General features: G+C 47.2%; 2 protein-coding genes across 2 annotated transcripts in view; one reads left to right on the top strand and one right to left on the bottom strand.

The window, feature by feature from the left end:
• Positions 1 to 7,926, top strand: part of Pck (Claudin superfamily protein pickel) — a 38,244-nt gene extending 30,318 nt beyond the window's left edge. Inside the window, 1 exon segment of the mRNA XM_077705176.1 lies at positions 2,199 to 7,926. Coding sequence (XP_077561302.1) covers positions 2,199 to 2,265 — 67 coding nt within the window. The 3' untranslated portion in view covers positions 2,266 to 7,926.
• Positions 1 to 16,828, bottom strand: part of LOC144175765 (uncharacterized) — a 419,826-nt gene that overhangs the window by 242,583 nt on the left and 160,415 nt on the right. The window lies entirely within an intron of this gene.

Below are 16,828 nucleotides of genomic sequence, written 5' to 3' on the forward strand. Positions count from 1 at the left end.
CCAGAAGTTTTAGAGTGGTAAGAAAACAAGAGGATGTAGAGATGTATGCAATGGTATGCAATAAACCATGATTTTAGTAAAGCTCCCCATGTGCTCTGACTGTGTATTGGCCTGCCATTTTTGCTGCAGTGAGTGTGTAGTGAGAGGCACGCATCTTGATTTCCCGCTTGCACCATTCTCTCATCTCGCCGTCTGTTCTTTGCATTCTGCAACTGGCCAGCGACTAACCCGGCGTCTAACCTGCCTGCCTCTGCTGCCTTCTTTGCTTCCCTGCCATTTGCCGACCCCAGGCCTGGGACCTCTCTCTCTCTGCTCGAAGCCGCACCTCTGGAAAAGCCGTCCTCAACCGCGGCCGCTGAGTGACTGCGCCCCCTGGGCAGGAAGCATGGGGGGTGGGCCTTCCCGAGCCGCTGCCCAAGCGTGAATGCGGGATCAGAAAAGCTCCCCTGCAAATGAGCCCGTATGAGGGATACCTAAGTCACAGCTCTGGGAGCACAGGAGCTCCTGTAGTGCCAGAGTTTGCCACTTCCAAGTTGAGTAGAAGCACAGGATTGTTTTAACACGTCCCGAGAGGAGTTTAGTGGGCCCTAATTGAAAATACCCATGCGTGGCAACTTGGAATATCGTTACATTCAGTTGGAGCATAGCGGAACATTGTTGTCTTTCAACGACCAACTGCCAGATGTCAGATTTGAGCTAAAGACTATTTGTTGCTATTAAATGAGGAGGGGACACTCTTTCTCTCACTTGGGTGTCGAATAGCTTAAATGCTGTGGCCATTTTGTGGCTTGTGGTGGGGATGGCCTTGGCAAGCACCACCTTGCGAGGGTGGTGCTTGCCAAGAAGTTTCCAACATGAGAGTTTCCAACATGAGAGAAGTGTTCTTGTACATATTGCAGCATTAGGATGATCCCGTGGTCGCCCTGTCTGCTGCAGCCATTTGGTAACAATGCATAAAGTTTCCCTAGCTCTGCCAGACATTCTTGCTTCGTACAAGCACAAGACTAGGGACTTTGACTCGTAAGGAATGCCTTTTTTAGTACTCCATGAGCTTTGCTACGTACGTGTTTTGGCCATCCATAGCTTCACCACCATTAACCATGACCATATTAGCAATCGTCCCCGTGCATGTCTCTTGTTGTGATGTGCTTCACTCGAGAATAACTGCCACTCAGTAGCAAGAGCTGTCACTCCTTTGTCCTTCATGGTGGAGGGCGTTCCTGTCACCTCCAAGTCACTTAAGGCTTGAAACTGCCAGTCATGGAACTAGGTGCCTTCTCTTATACGTCTGGCTTGCCCACATCACCCACCTTGAGTCCTTGATAATGCCTTATCTCATTGCAGCTAACCACTGTCACAAGCTCCTAATTCACTAAGCCTTTCCAAAACTGGATGTGCCTGCACTAGTGCTCGTGGGAGCTAGCATTTTGACAGAACACCACGTATTCATCACAGCATCCCGCACTGTTAACATTTTACTTCCGTAGTTTTGTCATGGCATCATCTTTTGTACCGTAGCTTTGCAGTGAAGGAACTGTAGCGAAGCGTAGTGAAAAGGAATGCAGAAATGTGCGCTCTAATTTGGCATGCAGCACAAAAGTTGTCAGTATTTGCGGGTGCATGTGAGCAGGTGGAGGAGTTTAGATAGAATGACCGGTCGTGTGTAGTGCGAGGCACATTGCATGTTTCAGGGCACTATAATGTGTTCATTGCAATGGGCTGTCGTAGTGCACCGGTCTCACTACAATCTATTCTTCTAGCGGGTGCATGTGTTGTCTAGTGCAGTGTACGTATATAACACTGGCAGTGTTTGCCATATTGATGTGCCCCAAGTAGCGAAAAATGAGGTGGAAGAATGCAGTATAACTTCTGTCCAGGTTGGCACGAGCTGTGAAAGTTCGCTCAGTGATTTGCGCATAGGCGTGAGTGAGAGACTTGTCAGGTGCAGTGCCATGATCTGAAATCCTGGTCAAGCGTTGCCCAGCAAAAGAGAAATGCAGTGTGGCGTGCGCCGAGGCGTCAGTGGGTGTTCAGGGCAGGGTTGGCAGTTTTGTTGCACCGTGGGATGGTAACTTGGCGCACTGGGCGGGAACTTGTGAGCGCCGAGCGAGCGTGGCTGTGGGCGGAGACGTGCGGCCTGACTATCGCTCTCCCCTCCTCTCTCTTTCCGCCTCTCCCCCTTTTGTTCCTCCGTGAAGGGCAGCGCCGCCGGCTGATCCGGCCACGCGCCTTTACCTATTCCCTGCTGACGGCACCTCTGTGTGAGGCGAGACAGGGGCAGAGAAAGGCACCGTGCTGAGACACCCCCGTTCCCCCACCCACCCGCCCACCCAACAACTAACTGCGGTGGGGAAGGCTGCCTGCGCGAGAGGAGGCCCCTCCAGGCGGGGGCCCCGGTGGCTCCCCGAGACTTGCTCCCGCCACTTGGGACGGCAGCATTTCACCGGGCCGTGTGGTGACGTCTGCATGATGGCTCTGCTTGGCATGCGTTGACTCCTCTCCGGGCTCAGTAGTGCCATCTAACCTTGCGAGGTGATTACGACGTCCATGTTTATGTTTACGAGAATGGGAAAAAAAAGAAAAAAAAAGCTCCAGGGGAACAAGCTCAGGCAGCTGGAACACACTGTTGGGCAAGTGGGTGCATATTTGGTAAAACTTCAACAAGGACGACAGAAAGAACGCTTGTGTTTGTCGTCTTTCGGTCATCCCTGTTGAATTGTGCTGTAAGTTTTACCAAATCAGGCAGCTGGGTTGTCTTGACTACAAGGCCACTACTGTCGATGGGAATAAAAAGTAAAACGCGAGGTTGGGCTGGCTGGTTGGTCGACAGCGAAGGTGCACTGGCTAGGCACTCAAGATGGAACAACGAGAGCGGAGGGAAGGATGAGAAACCTGTCCTGGCACTTGTCCTGTTCATGGCTCCCTCATACGGCCTTTATCGCTGTCTAGCATGCCCTCGCCTAAAGATGCAATTACCTGTTCAGAGTCATTGTTATGAATGGAGAGTTGCCAGCATGCTTCAGGTGTTGTGGCCTTGTCTCAGAAAACCCTGCTCTGTGGAATCTGTTTTTAAAGCTCTCTGTATGCATTTGTGCAGTTTTGGGTGCAGACAGTTCCTTTTTTTAGGAGTGGATTGGAAGAGTTATTCTTTTTATAACTTCGTTATGACAGATCTGCCACACATTGTTTCCCATTGCTGCTGTGACATCGCTGACAGTGCAGAAGGTTGTGACAAGGAAGGTTCTGACAGCATTATGCCGTGTACAAAATTAACTGCGTTGCCTGTTTCCCTGCAAACTCGGTAACTGTGCCACAAACATCTCTTGCATAGCAAGTGTGTTGTTTAATAGGGCCAACAATGATGCTGTGTGTGAGATGAAAAATTGAGTGGCAGAATTGTACGTGAACTTTTTGACATTAATATTGCTTTATTCGAAAAGAAATTTTTGAGTAACAGTGTGCAAGTATGAAGGTCTTGATGTTACATCGAATAGGACTAATGATGACTGATTCTGCTTAGAGCTTCTGAACATAGGCTTGCCTCGACACTCCTTGGGCTTCGATACCCTTGCACCACTAAAATGCACTTACTACTGCAAACATTATTTATTGTGAAAAAAGAAAAGAAAAGGGTAATTTGGGCTTTACAAATCTGTATGTTCATGTACCGTATTTTCCGGTCTATAAGTCGCACCTTTATATAAGTCGCACCCCCCTCAAAGTGACCGTTTTTCCGCAAAAAAATGTATACAAGTCGCACCGGTGTACAAGACGCACCTGTTAATTAGGTAAACTCATAGTGAATCAGATCGTTAGAAAGTGTGGCGAAAGTTCATGGTTGCGGCGGCCGCCGCCTATGCACGCATCCCCCGGTAAGGAGGGCTAGACATGTGCATATACCGTCCAAATTCCAGACAGAACTAGCTTCTCAAAATTTGTTTGATACACACAGATGGCGTGTACCCACAGACGGTGTTTAGGCAAAACAATCAGTCTTCTTCCTGCGACTCGCTAACAGATAATTCGGCAACCTCAAGTGGGAGTTGCGCAGGCGCATCGCTGTCGTCCTGCGACTCATTGATGTCGTCTTCGCCAACATCGTCACCACTCGCGGACCGGATCACTCCGGCCTTAATGAACCCGGCTACAACTGTTTTTGTAGAAATGGAGTCTCAAGAATCGGAGACACATTTGGCCACCTCTCCAAACATCGCGCGTCTCTTGCGTGGTGTCGTAAATCAGCACAATAAGGATGTCATGGCAGATGGAAGTGACGCGAACGGAAGCGGCTATCAGGAAGCTGTCATTTTAAAAATGAGCAGCGCGTTTACCTCTTCCGGAGTAACTCTGTAATAATTTTTAAGCTGCGTGTTGTTTTTGCAACTTAGTTTGATGTTACTTTTGAATTTATTCTGAACTGTAGGTACTGCGCACGGCAGGAAGTGGCGCGCGGCTGTCGCAGGCCATTATCATTCTTTTTGACTAGAAAAAGCAGCAAATTTCTGGGTTTAATGTCCCGAAGCGACATATAGGCTATGAGAAATGCCGTAGCAGTGATCTTCGGATTCATTTAGACCATAGAGCTGTGTCTCTTAATGTGCGCTGGCCACGCGCGGCCGCCGCGAACCGGAATTATTCCATACATAAGTCGCACCAGTGGATAAGTCGCACCACCGAAAATATCAGAAAAAAAAATGCGACTTATACACCGAAAAATACAGTACTCGTGTTCAGTTATAAAGCTAACTTGAAGAAAGATTAAGACAGTATTGGCAACAATAGAACAGGAAACTTTGAGGCCCCTGTCATGAAGAATGGCATGTCTTCTCGCATGTTTTAAATACCGGGGGTATCTGTGACTGATTGCTATTCCCCCATATAGTCGAAAAGAGACCTTTGCTGGTGGCTCGTATGATCAGGTATTATTCTGCGAGGATATCTGTCGGGAACCCCTGGCAGCCAACTTGCTACACTAGTATTGATAAAACTACCTCTTTGGTTCTCAAATTTGACGCACAAGAATTGTCCCAAGTTGACTGACATACCGCATGGTTATCATACACTTGAATTCAAGTTTGCCCGCATTAAGCTTTCTCTCAAAGCTGTGTCCTTGCTGCACAATAAAGCCAATCGAAAAATGTGTGCCATGCTAACAAGGGCAACCTAGGTAAATGTTATGGATAATTTTTTTACATTCGGCAAGAGGACTTTGAGTGATAGAGGTGCGCTGTGAATGAAATTAAATAGCAAACGCTTTGCGTGAAGTATTCAAAGTGTTCACACACCTCTACTTTTTAGGCATATTTGTGCATAAAAAAGCAAGCTTTCTTTTATCCTATGTTGGCAATCAAATTTGAATTGCAGTCAGTATGATGTATGTTATGAACCTCACAGGAAACAAGGTGGCAAGCGTTATTTTCCCAGCACACGTCTTTGGTCTTATCAAAGAGGACCATGTCAAGAGCATCTGCATAAGTGCTAAACGTTTCTGCTCAGCAACTTATTCTGCCAGATTGGATGGTGTATGTTCAAAAAGCAAGCTGGGCGGCAAGTTCGTTCTGAACCAAGTGTTACCAAGTGCCCAGGTGCAACTACTGATGGTTGACAGTGAGTTTGCTCGTGCGGCGGGGCACGTGTCAATCATTCAGCTCAACGTGAAGTTGGTAAATGCTTAGGCCTAGCCTGCAGAGCGGGAACATAGTAAGTGGAACATTCAAGTGCATGGTCATGTCCCAAGCAATGTCACTCTGCGCTAATGTGAACAGTGCATGCCGCAGGAGGTTGCGAAGTCTTTGCCTCATTTAGACAAGCCTGCAGTAAAACCGCTAAATACCGGGCTCTTTTCCATTCTCCGCTGACCGAGCTAATTCAGTCATGGCACTGATAAGCACTTTATCAGAGGAATTGGTCAAAATTCTCTGGTATTTTACTGCGTTGTAAAGTTTCCATGTGAACCTTGGTGTGGTTCAAGGCCTGTTTCGAAGCTAAACTTGCTGTCCTGTCTGTGTATGAAGGTGTTCATTATCTGGCTCCCTGCGAGTCTTGGTTGAATAGTGTGGTGGACTACGACAGGCAACAGAGTGTGCTGTACTTTTGGTTCAAGCTTTAATGGGCTGAGATTGTCAATGGGCAGCTTTGTTTATCCAAAATGAGATATGCCAGCCGTTTGTCACTGCTAGCACCTTGAACTGTCGCCTTTTTCTTGCTTGCTTTGCAAAACTGAGCTGGGGTTTGCATGGAGCACGTGTGGACTCCAGTATATCAGTCTATGAATCTCATGGGTGCTTTCAAGGATCAAAATGTGATGTAGACATCTTTCTAATTTTTGTGCCTTTTAAGTTGTGCATTTGTTGTACAGTGCTGCTATGCTAATGCAGACACCTTGTTTAATCCAATGTTTAACCAAACCACATAAGGGCGTAATGTTATTCCATTGCACAGTCTTGCATACACGTTTGGGCTGCTGAACACCACACTGAAAATTTGTTGGAAATGACCTTGGAGAACATCAGTAAGAACCAGTGATGTCAACTTGAAGTTATTCGATTAGGCTTATCAAAATCAAGATTGACATCTTCAGAGGAAATGTGGAAATTTTTAATACCACTCCTTATTTTATTTTATTTTTTACTACCAGGGCCTGTGGCCTCTCTTGCCATCCTGCTAGAACTGCAAAGTCATCAAACATGGGGCCAGCGTAGCTTGTGTGTCTCAGTCATACGCAATGTTGATAGCTGGTATAGTTTCCAATGAATTAAACCCTCCCCCCTTAAAATAAAATAGTAGTTTTGGCACTTGAATCATTTATGTAATAACGCAACCGAATCATTCGAATGTGAGTGCATCTGAACCTCAGATCATGAATCAAGGTTCCATGCTCCTTTTATATTTTAAGTTTGGGATCCATTTGGGATCCATCCAAGGTACTGTAGTTCTATCATGAAAATTCTGCCAGTTTTGTTCAAGCCGTACGAGATAGTGAAAAACAGCCACATTTAAGAAAATGTTTGTGCAGTTACAACAACATTTGGTGTAAAATTATACGAGTGGGGGCTCAGTGAGTTAAAATGTTTGCCTAAACGAGCTCTGCTCAAGCAGCAATGTTTCACTGCAAATCTCTTTGCAGTGAAATGCCCATTCACAGCAAGAATGCACCCGGCCAAGCGGGGCCACCTGTGATGAATGACCCCCCAAAATAACGTAAACAGTATTTTTTAAAAAGATCTACAGCCACAGTGTTCTTTGTAGTGACTGCAGCAGGTCCTGGAGTTCCACCAATGTCATTTGAAGCAATAAGACTTAATCATTGTGTCATTCTTTGGCTGCCAATCATGCCAGTTTTGCTGGCCAAATCTGGTTGTGGGTGCCCTGCTGACAGCTGTGCTCATTATCGTGTCTCTGCTTACACACTGCCCAAGTGCACCATCAAGAATGTTTTGATCGCATGTGATTTGCAATGATAAGATGACTGGAGAAGAGAAGACGCACCTTTGCTTTCCCAGTGTGTTGTCTGCGGAAGCAGTCGAGCCTGTACAATCTCTGGTTTAAGGCTGCATCTAGTCATGTCTTCATTTTGGTGCTGTGTGCAGCCGTTCCGGTCTATAGAGTAGCATCGAATAGTGTACGTGCAGACCTTGCAGCCGATGTTGCGTGCGATGTACTTGTTTTCTTTTTTCCCCTCGTATGCACATGTTTGCTCAATGATGAGCTGTGGTTTTGTTCGCATGCGGTCTGTTAACGGGACGACCGGCCTCCATGTGGATGGTTTCGCTGGGCAAAGCTGGTTTTCCTCTCGCGGCTGGAGGAGCACTTTGTTGTTTCCGATTCTGCCTCTTTTTTTACCTTTTTACGGTGGAATTTTGCTACGAACAAGGTCCCTGTGAGGATGCATATTTCACCAGAAAATAAATGCATTTTTTAACGTCACCCTGTGGTGTCGTTTCTTGTCTGCTTGAGTGGAAACTGTCACTGCAAGTCGTTATTGGAGTGTTATGTGCTTACCGTAAAATACCGATCAAGTGCCCCCACCCATGCAAGCGCCCCCCAAGCATTTTCCCGGAATTTAGAATTTCTGTACACGACCAAGCAAGCGCCCCTTCCCACTTCCCGCCATTCCGAAAGCGGGTTTTTTTTTTTTTTCAGGCTTTTGGATGCCACAGTGTTCAAAGCCGATGCCGAATCCAATACAATCCAAGTCGTTGCTGCTACGAGAACGCGGCGTCATGGCGGAAGAAAAAGTTAGGAGACGGCATGACGTCACGCAGCAAGCCTTCGCAAGCCCAGCTCCGTTGAAGCCGCTCCCTTGGCCGTTTTAAATGCAGAGCATTTCAGTAACTCACGATGTCACGCGCGCTGACGTCCGTAGTCCGCATCGCTCCCCCTACACTACATAAAAAAATAATACTTACCGGCGCCAGGTTTCGATCCCACGTCTCTGCGGGCTGAACGCAAGGTACATGGTGCTCTACCCACTGGGCCACAAAGCCGACACAGAATGGAAGGTTACGAACGCGCCTTATATCCTTGACTCATTCAACCGTCGGCTACAGGTGCGCCCTCTCCCCCGCGTCCTCCTCGCCTTCTCTCCGCTCGCAACACCCTCTCTCGCCGCGTTCGGTTCGGGCGCACAGCAGGTGGGGACGTGCGCAACACCCTCTCTAGCCGCGTTGGGTTCGCGCTGAGCAACAGTCGGTTCGCGCGCAGGAACAGGTGGGGGCGCTCGCCGCGGTCGGTTCGCGCTTAAACCACATATGTCGTTCGCGCGCGCTCCGGTCGCTAACATCTGTGGCGTGATCGTGACGTCAACATCACGCGTTCGTGTAGTGGCGCGATTTCGGCGCTATAACACTCTCTCGCGAGGGGCATTGGATTGGATTAAAGTGGATTGTGTTGGATTTTGTTGAGTCATAGCCGCGCCACGTTGCGTCATAGCCGCGGCAGGGGGTTCACGGCACGTTTCACCATCGACTTCATCGACAATGTCTACGCTGGAAGACAACAATTACAACAACAACCAATACGTAATCCATACGACTTGCAGGCGCGCCCCCCGCGGAAATGCTCTGCATTTGATCGTGCCCCTCGCGAGGGGGATGTTTCTTTTTCCTTTCTCAAGCCGCCGCAGTCGGCCCAGCACGTGACCTCCATGGTCGGGTGGGCCGGCGGCGGCGGCGGCGGGTCTCAGACTCCGGCGCATCTCTCGTTTGGTTGGCGGTAGCTTTTCCCCGTCCTTCCTGCATTTGTCTGCTCGGCGATCTCATGCCCGCGTGCGGGCAGGAGTGCCGCGTACGTGCGAGAGACAAAAGCCGTGGGAAAAAAAACCAACATATAGCAGGCTTCGCGACAACGGGCCGCAGAGCAGTTTCGAGCAGACGACATTGAAGAGTGCGCGGCGGCCCATACGGCAGCGGTGCGGTGTGGTCACGTGGTGCAGTGACGCCTGGGCCGACTTCGATTTTACTTTTTATGTATAGGCTTGACGTTTCTCCGGCGGCGCTGTCTCCTAACTTTTTTCTTCCTCCATGCGCGGCGTTACCAGTCATCGCCGCCATTTTTTCGGGAGCGGTTGTCTGTTCACTATGCATTCGTACACGGTAAAAAGGAAGCTCGAAGTAGTGGACTGGCATCGGAAAAATGGCAGAAACGTGCACCTCACTTCTCGCGTGTTCAAATAGGATGGTTAAAGAATACGTGAGTGGGATAAGAACCACAAAAGTTTTGCTGCAACAAAACTTCGTTGTCCCCGAGGACCCTGACGAGCTGCAGACCGAGGGCCTGAACCTTATTTTGGGATCGAATACTGAAGAATCATTTTGCGGATTTAACAGTGATTGAAGTGAATGTGAAAATTTACGTTTTTAGCATTGCCTAGAAGTGTCATGACTCATAAATAAACATTTTTCATAATGAAGGCTACAGTGCCTTTCTCGCGATCGCCGCCATTTTGTGCCGCCATCTTGAATTTGGGGCCCGATCCGAATAAGGGCCCCCTCCCTATCTCTAAGCCAATTATCTACAAGTTTTGGGGGGGTGCTTGCTCGGTATTTTACGGTAGTGACATAATGTAAGTTGTGGCTTTGAGTTCAAATGGGTGATGTATTCTAGCCCATGTGCAAGGCCTAAGTGATAACCTAAAGACCTTCAGGGTTTTTCAAACAGTAATCAAATATGTAGATAATTGTTCCAGGCCGGGCCAGCCAGCCAACCAATTTTCGTGGAGTATAAACTCTGTCCCAAATGAAAAGGCATTCCTTAAAACACTTTGAACCAAAGCGGCTTTCCTGAAAGGGTCCTAGAACGTTTGAAAGTAGAATTTTGAGATCTATCAGCCTTAAGTACCCTGCCGAAGCGAATGCTGGCATCCATGACGCGGCAAGTTGCAGCACACTTTTCAGCCGCTTAACAGCGAAGCTGTTGAGCCAATCGTTGCTGTATAGCACAGTTTTGAAAATACAAAGCAAATGCCAAGCGCTCGTGCATGTGTGCCTCGAGCGCACGTTCGTCAAGCTAGGCATACCATGCACTTGCGGAGATTGGCCGATATTGCCACCCCCCCCCCCCCCCCCCCCCAAAACCCAGCATTTACCGCGTGCCTTGAGCACACGTTCATCAAGATTAACTGGCATTGGCCAAAAAGAAAAAAAAAAAAAAACTCCAGCGTTCGTCGTGTCGTGGCAACACTGGCTCGGGACAGGGAACACACATCATATATAGACCTCCCATTCGTTCGTTCGTCCTCGTGTTGTGCACATGCGCTCTGTACAGTCAAACCCGGCTATAACGAACCCGGATAGAGCGAATTATGCTATATATCGAACAAAAATATTTCAGTTACGGAAATACATAGGAAACTTATTCCTTATAACGAAGTTCACATCCGATATATCGAACTCTGCGCGCCTAGAATGGCCGCCGAAATGCATGGTCTCGGAGCGGCGATTGAGATGTGGATTGGCCGCGACCACGGAGCAAGAGTTGCGACTTAGACATTGCGCCTCGCATGGAGCGACATGACGCCCGACACTTTCCGTACCTGTTTCCGGCGCGCGGGACTCACGACGGAACCCGCGCAGTCAGCGAGTCCGGACCAAGACAGCAGCATCGGTGAACTGTGGGAAGAGCTCCCCCACATTCCCGATGATGTCGCGAGTGAAAGCCGTCCAACGCTTATAATGAAGCGCTTTCGGCGGTCAATGTGCTCCACCAATGCTCCTTAGATTTTGGAGGACGCGGAGTCGAACTGGTGCAAATAATGTTTCGTGTGGAGAATGCTATGCTAGTTGAAGCCGCCAAAACGAAAGTCAAAACAAAAATCACCGCTTTTTTCTTTGCAAAGTAGGCAGTTCAGGCGGAAAGTAGCTTTATTACTTGCAATAAATGGATTATTTTGGGTATGGTAACGGCTACTTTACTGTGTTCGTTTCTGCATGCGGGGATGGTGGAGTTCGGGAGGGGGAGGGGGCTCCCGCGGATTGCGAACCTGTAACGATAAGTTCGTTATAGGCGGGTTCGGCTATATCGAACTAATCGCGGTGCATATTGCAATTCGCTATAAACGGGTTTGACTGTACCAGTAGAAGAGCCGCGACTTGAACGTCGAAGCTGCTGTTGGTGATCATTGACTCCACATGGCCTGTCCGCATATAGTTCGCATGGCCGCGGAAGAGGCCGCGCTTCGAAAAGGCTCGGTGTGCAAAGCATCCGCCAGAGATGGTAAGTTCCGCTTGCGGAGTGGCGTACGAAAACTTCGACCAAAGCGGCAAGCTCACTCTGGCCTTGCTCAACATTAGGTCATTGAAATCGCCTGCCGCCAACGTCAACCACGACACCACAGCGATCAAACGTGCCTATTTAAAGGGGCCCTGAGATGGATTCAAAGTGTTTTTGTTTGTGTCAGAAACCTACTCAAAAGTTCTTGTAGAAGCAACTCCAAAAATAGTAAGCATATTCGCTCACGCTAACAAAAGTTTTTACCCCGACGAGACAGAACTATTTGTTGGCTTGGCGGCTTGCGATGACGTAATGGTCCGACCTCGATCGTCCGAGGCGAAGCACTCATTTTATGGTTGGCCGCCGGAATGTCCGCGATTTTTAACGGCGGCAGTTCTACCGGCATTGGCTTACAGCGAGTGGGTCACACATGAGACGACGACGCCCCCTTTTTTTTAACGCTACCTTTTCAGTCCTTACGGACTTTGAGCAGGAGGTACTGGTGATTGCGGAAGTCGACCTTGCATGCGCGAGAGTTTCCGTGCACGGTAACTTACTTTTACCATCGCTACATAGCGATACAGAGGCTAGAATGTCTAGCGACTGTAGTAGCGAGCCTTCTGCGCCGGCGAAATGTACGCTGGCGTCTTGATTAGATTACCGTAAAGTTCCCAGACAACGCCCCCCTCTCCCCCCCCCCCCCCCCCCCACATCGCTCACCTCCTTTTACGGGTGAAATATTCAATTTACTGAAAGACGCGCCCACGCCGTAAAATCGATGGCTTTAGCGCCGATGAGTGAACAATAAACCCGAATAATCGCTTCATGTGTAGATGCGGTCACTTTCGCCCGTCTCGAATTTTTTCTTGATATCTCCGGAGTTTCGTTTGGCCACCTTTTCGTAGTTTTTCGCACCTGACCCGAAAGTTCGCCCATCTCGTATTTTTCACTGGATATCACTGTACTTTGGGTGGGTGGAACTTTACGGCACAGCAAATACACTGCGCTCAGCGCTTCATACAAGCAATCTTAGTTGATGTTTATTGCATTCTTGCTAAATGATGATCAGGAGTACGATAAATGACTTTTTTTTTTTTCAGAAGAGCGAGCAAAATCTCCGCCCCTACTCGAGCCTCCCACGCTTCCAATGTTTCAGATGCGTTTAGGAACTAGCATAGCTCTTTTATGCTTTTAGAATCGTGTTGGGCAAGGTAAGATAGGTAACTGCGGAATCATTACATTATATCTTACTCATTTTATATCGAAATATTTAGCGGAGGCGCGAATTCTGGTTAATGCAATACTTGGTGTAAGTAAGTAAGTAAGTAAGTAAGTTCGTGGTCCTGATCCCTTTTGACACAGGGCAGGCGCATCAAGCGCCACAGGAAGTTCGAACATATGTTTGCACATACGGAGAAATTGTTAAGAAATTGTTGCCACCCGTGGTGTGGTGTTTGAGATCGAGTATTTGTACCAGCACCACCGGAGCGTTTCCTGGCACAGTAGTTTTCTTTTGCACCGCCAGGAGGCACCACGGGTGTCAGAGTTGATGATGATTTTGGGTTTAATGGCGCAAGGCCGACAAAGGCAAAGAGCGCCATGGCAATGATGAAAGAGATGAGAAAGATTTGTAGAGGAGATTTGTAAAGATTTGTAACTTTACTCAGGGGGTTGGTGTATAGGGCCATAATTAAAGCATAGTGAGTATACTAAGATAAATGGTGTATAGGGTCATATTAAAACAGTGAGTGCAAGCACCTAAGGTGTAGTCTCAGGTTCCACCACCGTTTTAAAACACATAATGAACACAGGTGAGGTTATGGTCTATATGATATGTATTTTACAAAGTCTACATCTGCTAGGTAACTAAAAGCTTTTTTGTATGGGGACATTGGATGGTCTGATAAAAATAATGAAGGGTGCAAGGGAATGTTATATGTGTAAGCTTCATTAAAATGACGTTTCCTTTCAATGATGCACATGTCACAATCAATAAGCATATGAAGGACAGAAAGCTGACCCCCACATCGATGGCACTGTGGCTTGTTTGCGCCTGTTAAAAGGTATGAGTGTGTGATGTGTGTGTGGCCAATTCTTAATCTGCATAATGCTACCTCTACAAATCTGTCACGTTTTTCAGCAGGAGGCTTTTCTATTTTGGGTTTAACGATATGTAGTTTATTCTCTACTTCTCTGTCCCATTGCTGCTGCCAGTGGTCCCGCAGCTTCCTTCTTACAAAAGGTTTCAGATCTTGATATGGGACCTCGTTTACGTCTATGCTGCTTCGAAGGGCGGCAGCTGCAGCACTACGGTCAGCAGCTTCATTTCCAGCAATGCCGCAGTGGCCAGGAACCCAGCAAACTGTGACAACGAGTTTCAGGCCATAAGCCGAGTAGAGAGCTCTTAAAACACAATTAAAAGTGGGGTTTCTACTGACCTTCCGAGAGGAAAGATTTGAGACGACACTCAGAGAGTCCGTGTATATAACTGAGTTTTTAATCTTGTTTTGAAGAATGTGGTTTAAAGCCAGTAGTATACCGTACGCCTCTGCAGTGAATATACTTGTGTTCGTGTTCATTGTTTTGGACACATTAAGTAGGGGGCCATTTGCAGCACAGGATACGGCTGTGGTAGTTTTTGAGGCATCTGTGTAAAATTCAGCTGCCTTGTATTTGTCACGGAGGAACAGAAAATGCTGAGTGATGACAAAGTTTGGTACATTTTTCTTATGTATTTCTCTAAAGGACATGTCACAGTGAAATGGGAAAGTGTCCCACGGAGCGACAAAATCATAAATTGAGGTACAGTAGACAACAGTAAGAGGAACTTGGAACTCGCTGACTAGTGTGACACTGCCAGCGGAAAAGGTGGGGCTATGGATGGTCGGTTTTCAAAGAGATGATCAGTTGTGTTATTTTTCATTATGGTATTCAGGGGGTGTTCCTTCAGAGAAGTGATCTTTGCGGCATACATCAGAGCAGTGCAGGCGCGCTGGTACCCTAGAGACCACTGATTTGATTCGACATGAAGGGATGGAATAGGACTTGTTCGATATGCACCTGTGGCCAAGCGAAGCCCCAGATTGTATACTGGGTCCAACATTTTGAGAGCTGTTTTGGTTGCAGACTGGTATAAAATGCTGGCATAGTCTATTCTTGACCTAACAACACTATTAAGAAGTGCCAGCAGACATTTTGTATCCGTTCCCCAGGACTGATGAGATAGTACCTTTAAAATGTTCATTGTTTTCAGGCATTTTACTTTTAGTAATTTAATATGTGGTATGAATGTGAGCTTGTGGTCGAGCAAAACACCTAGAAACCTGTGTTCCTTTCTCACTGGTATGGGCTGACCTTCTAACGTGATACAAGGAAGAGGTTGTACACCGCATATCCTAGAGAAGACCACAACAGCACTTTTATCAGCGTTAAACTGAAACCCATTTTTTTTTCAGCCCATGTAACCAGCCTGTTGACACTTAATTGGATTTGACGTTCACATATCGATAGATTACACGATTTAAAGCTGACTTGGATATCGTCAACGTATGCAGAGTATGAAACAGTTCGAGGGAGCACAGTTTTAAGAGAAGTCATTTTAACAATGAACAGTGCACAGCTCAGCACTCCTCCCTGGGGTACGCCATTTTCTTGAACAAATGTTCTAGACAGGGCAGTCCCCACACGGACACGAAATGTGCGATCAGACAAATAATCTTTAATAACATTGAGTATATTGCCACTAAGGCCAAACGACTGCAAGTCCAATAGAATACCATATCGCCACGTTCTATCGTAGGCTTTCTCCATGTCAAAGAACACAGAGAAGCAGTGCTGTTTGTGGATAAAAGCGTCGTTAACATATAATTCAAACGCAACCAGATTATCTGTAGTTGATCTCCCAGATCTAAACCCTGCCTGATTTTTGTCTAGAACACTGTGAAACTCCAGAAAGTAAAAAAGTCTCCGGTTTATCATTTTTTCAAAGAGCTTACATAAACAGCTGGTCAGGGCAATAGGCCTGTAACTAGCAGCAAAACAGGGTTCTTTCCCTTCTTTTAGAAGAGGTACAACGATTGCCTCTTTCCATGCTCTTGGAAAGCGGCCTTTCTGCCATATTTTGTTAAAGAGAGAGAGTATTGTGTAGAGTGTGTCATTGTGTAAGTGCCTGATCACCTCATAGCTAATTCTGTCAGCTCCAGGGGCTGACTTACCACATGTGGACAGCGCAGTAATAAGTTCAGGCAACGTAAATGGGGCATTATATCCCTCATTTGAGCGTTTGTTCACACAAAGGGGCTGGCGCTCAGCTGCTTTCTTGTGCTGTAAAAATGTTTGTGTGTAATGGGTCGAACTGAATACGTGTTCAAAATCTTTGCTGAGAGCGTCTGCTTGGTCTTTTATTGTATTACCCACACTACTTACAAGGGGAGTAGGGTTGGTCTTGTAGCCTTTTAGTTTCTTTATTCTAGTCCATACTTTGCGAGAGTCTGTGTAAGAGTTGATAGACGATATAAACCTTGTCCAACTCTCGTTTTTTGCTAAGCGCCGCGTCCGCTTTCCTTTGGCTTTTGCCCGTTTAAACTTGAGCAGGTTATCTGCCGTAGGATAGCGGTGTAAGAGTGCCCATGCTTTATTCTGTTCGGAACGTGCATGCTTGCACTCCTCATTCCACCATGGTCTAGGTCTAGGTTTGGGGAGGGTTTTAGGAGTGGTCTCTGGAATACTTTTTTGAGCACAGTCAAGAATATGGGCCGTAATAAGTGAACTTGCTGCTTCTAAATGACTTATTAGCGAAGGGGTTAGTCTGGAAAGTTCTTTGAATGTTTTCCGGTCAGCTGCATGTTGTTTAAAAGTTCGAAGTGAGTCGGTGTCTTTGGAGTTACTGCTTATAGCTAGTAGTCTCACGGGGAAATGGTCGCTGCCATAGGGGTTGTTAATTACTTTCCACTCACAGGTGGGCAGTAAAATTGCGGAGCCAATTGCCAGGTCTATTGCAAAATATCTGTTGTGAGCCGTGTTGTAATATGTTGGATGTTTCTTGTTAAAGATGCAACTTCCGGATGATGTGATGAACTTTTCAATAAGCCGCCCTCGTGCGTCAGCTCGCGCAGATCCC

This window comes from Haemaphysalis longicornis, unplaced genomic scaffold (assembly GCF_048455015.1).
Source record: "Haemaphysalis longicornis isolate Haplotype H1 unplaced genomic scaffold, Haemaphysalis longicornis Haplotype H1 scaffold_3, whole genome shotgun sequence".
In the NCBI taxonomy this organism is placed as follows: Eukaryota; Metazoa; Arthropoda; class Arachnida; order Ixodida; family Ixodidae; genus Haemaphysalis; species Haemaphysalis longicornis.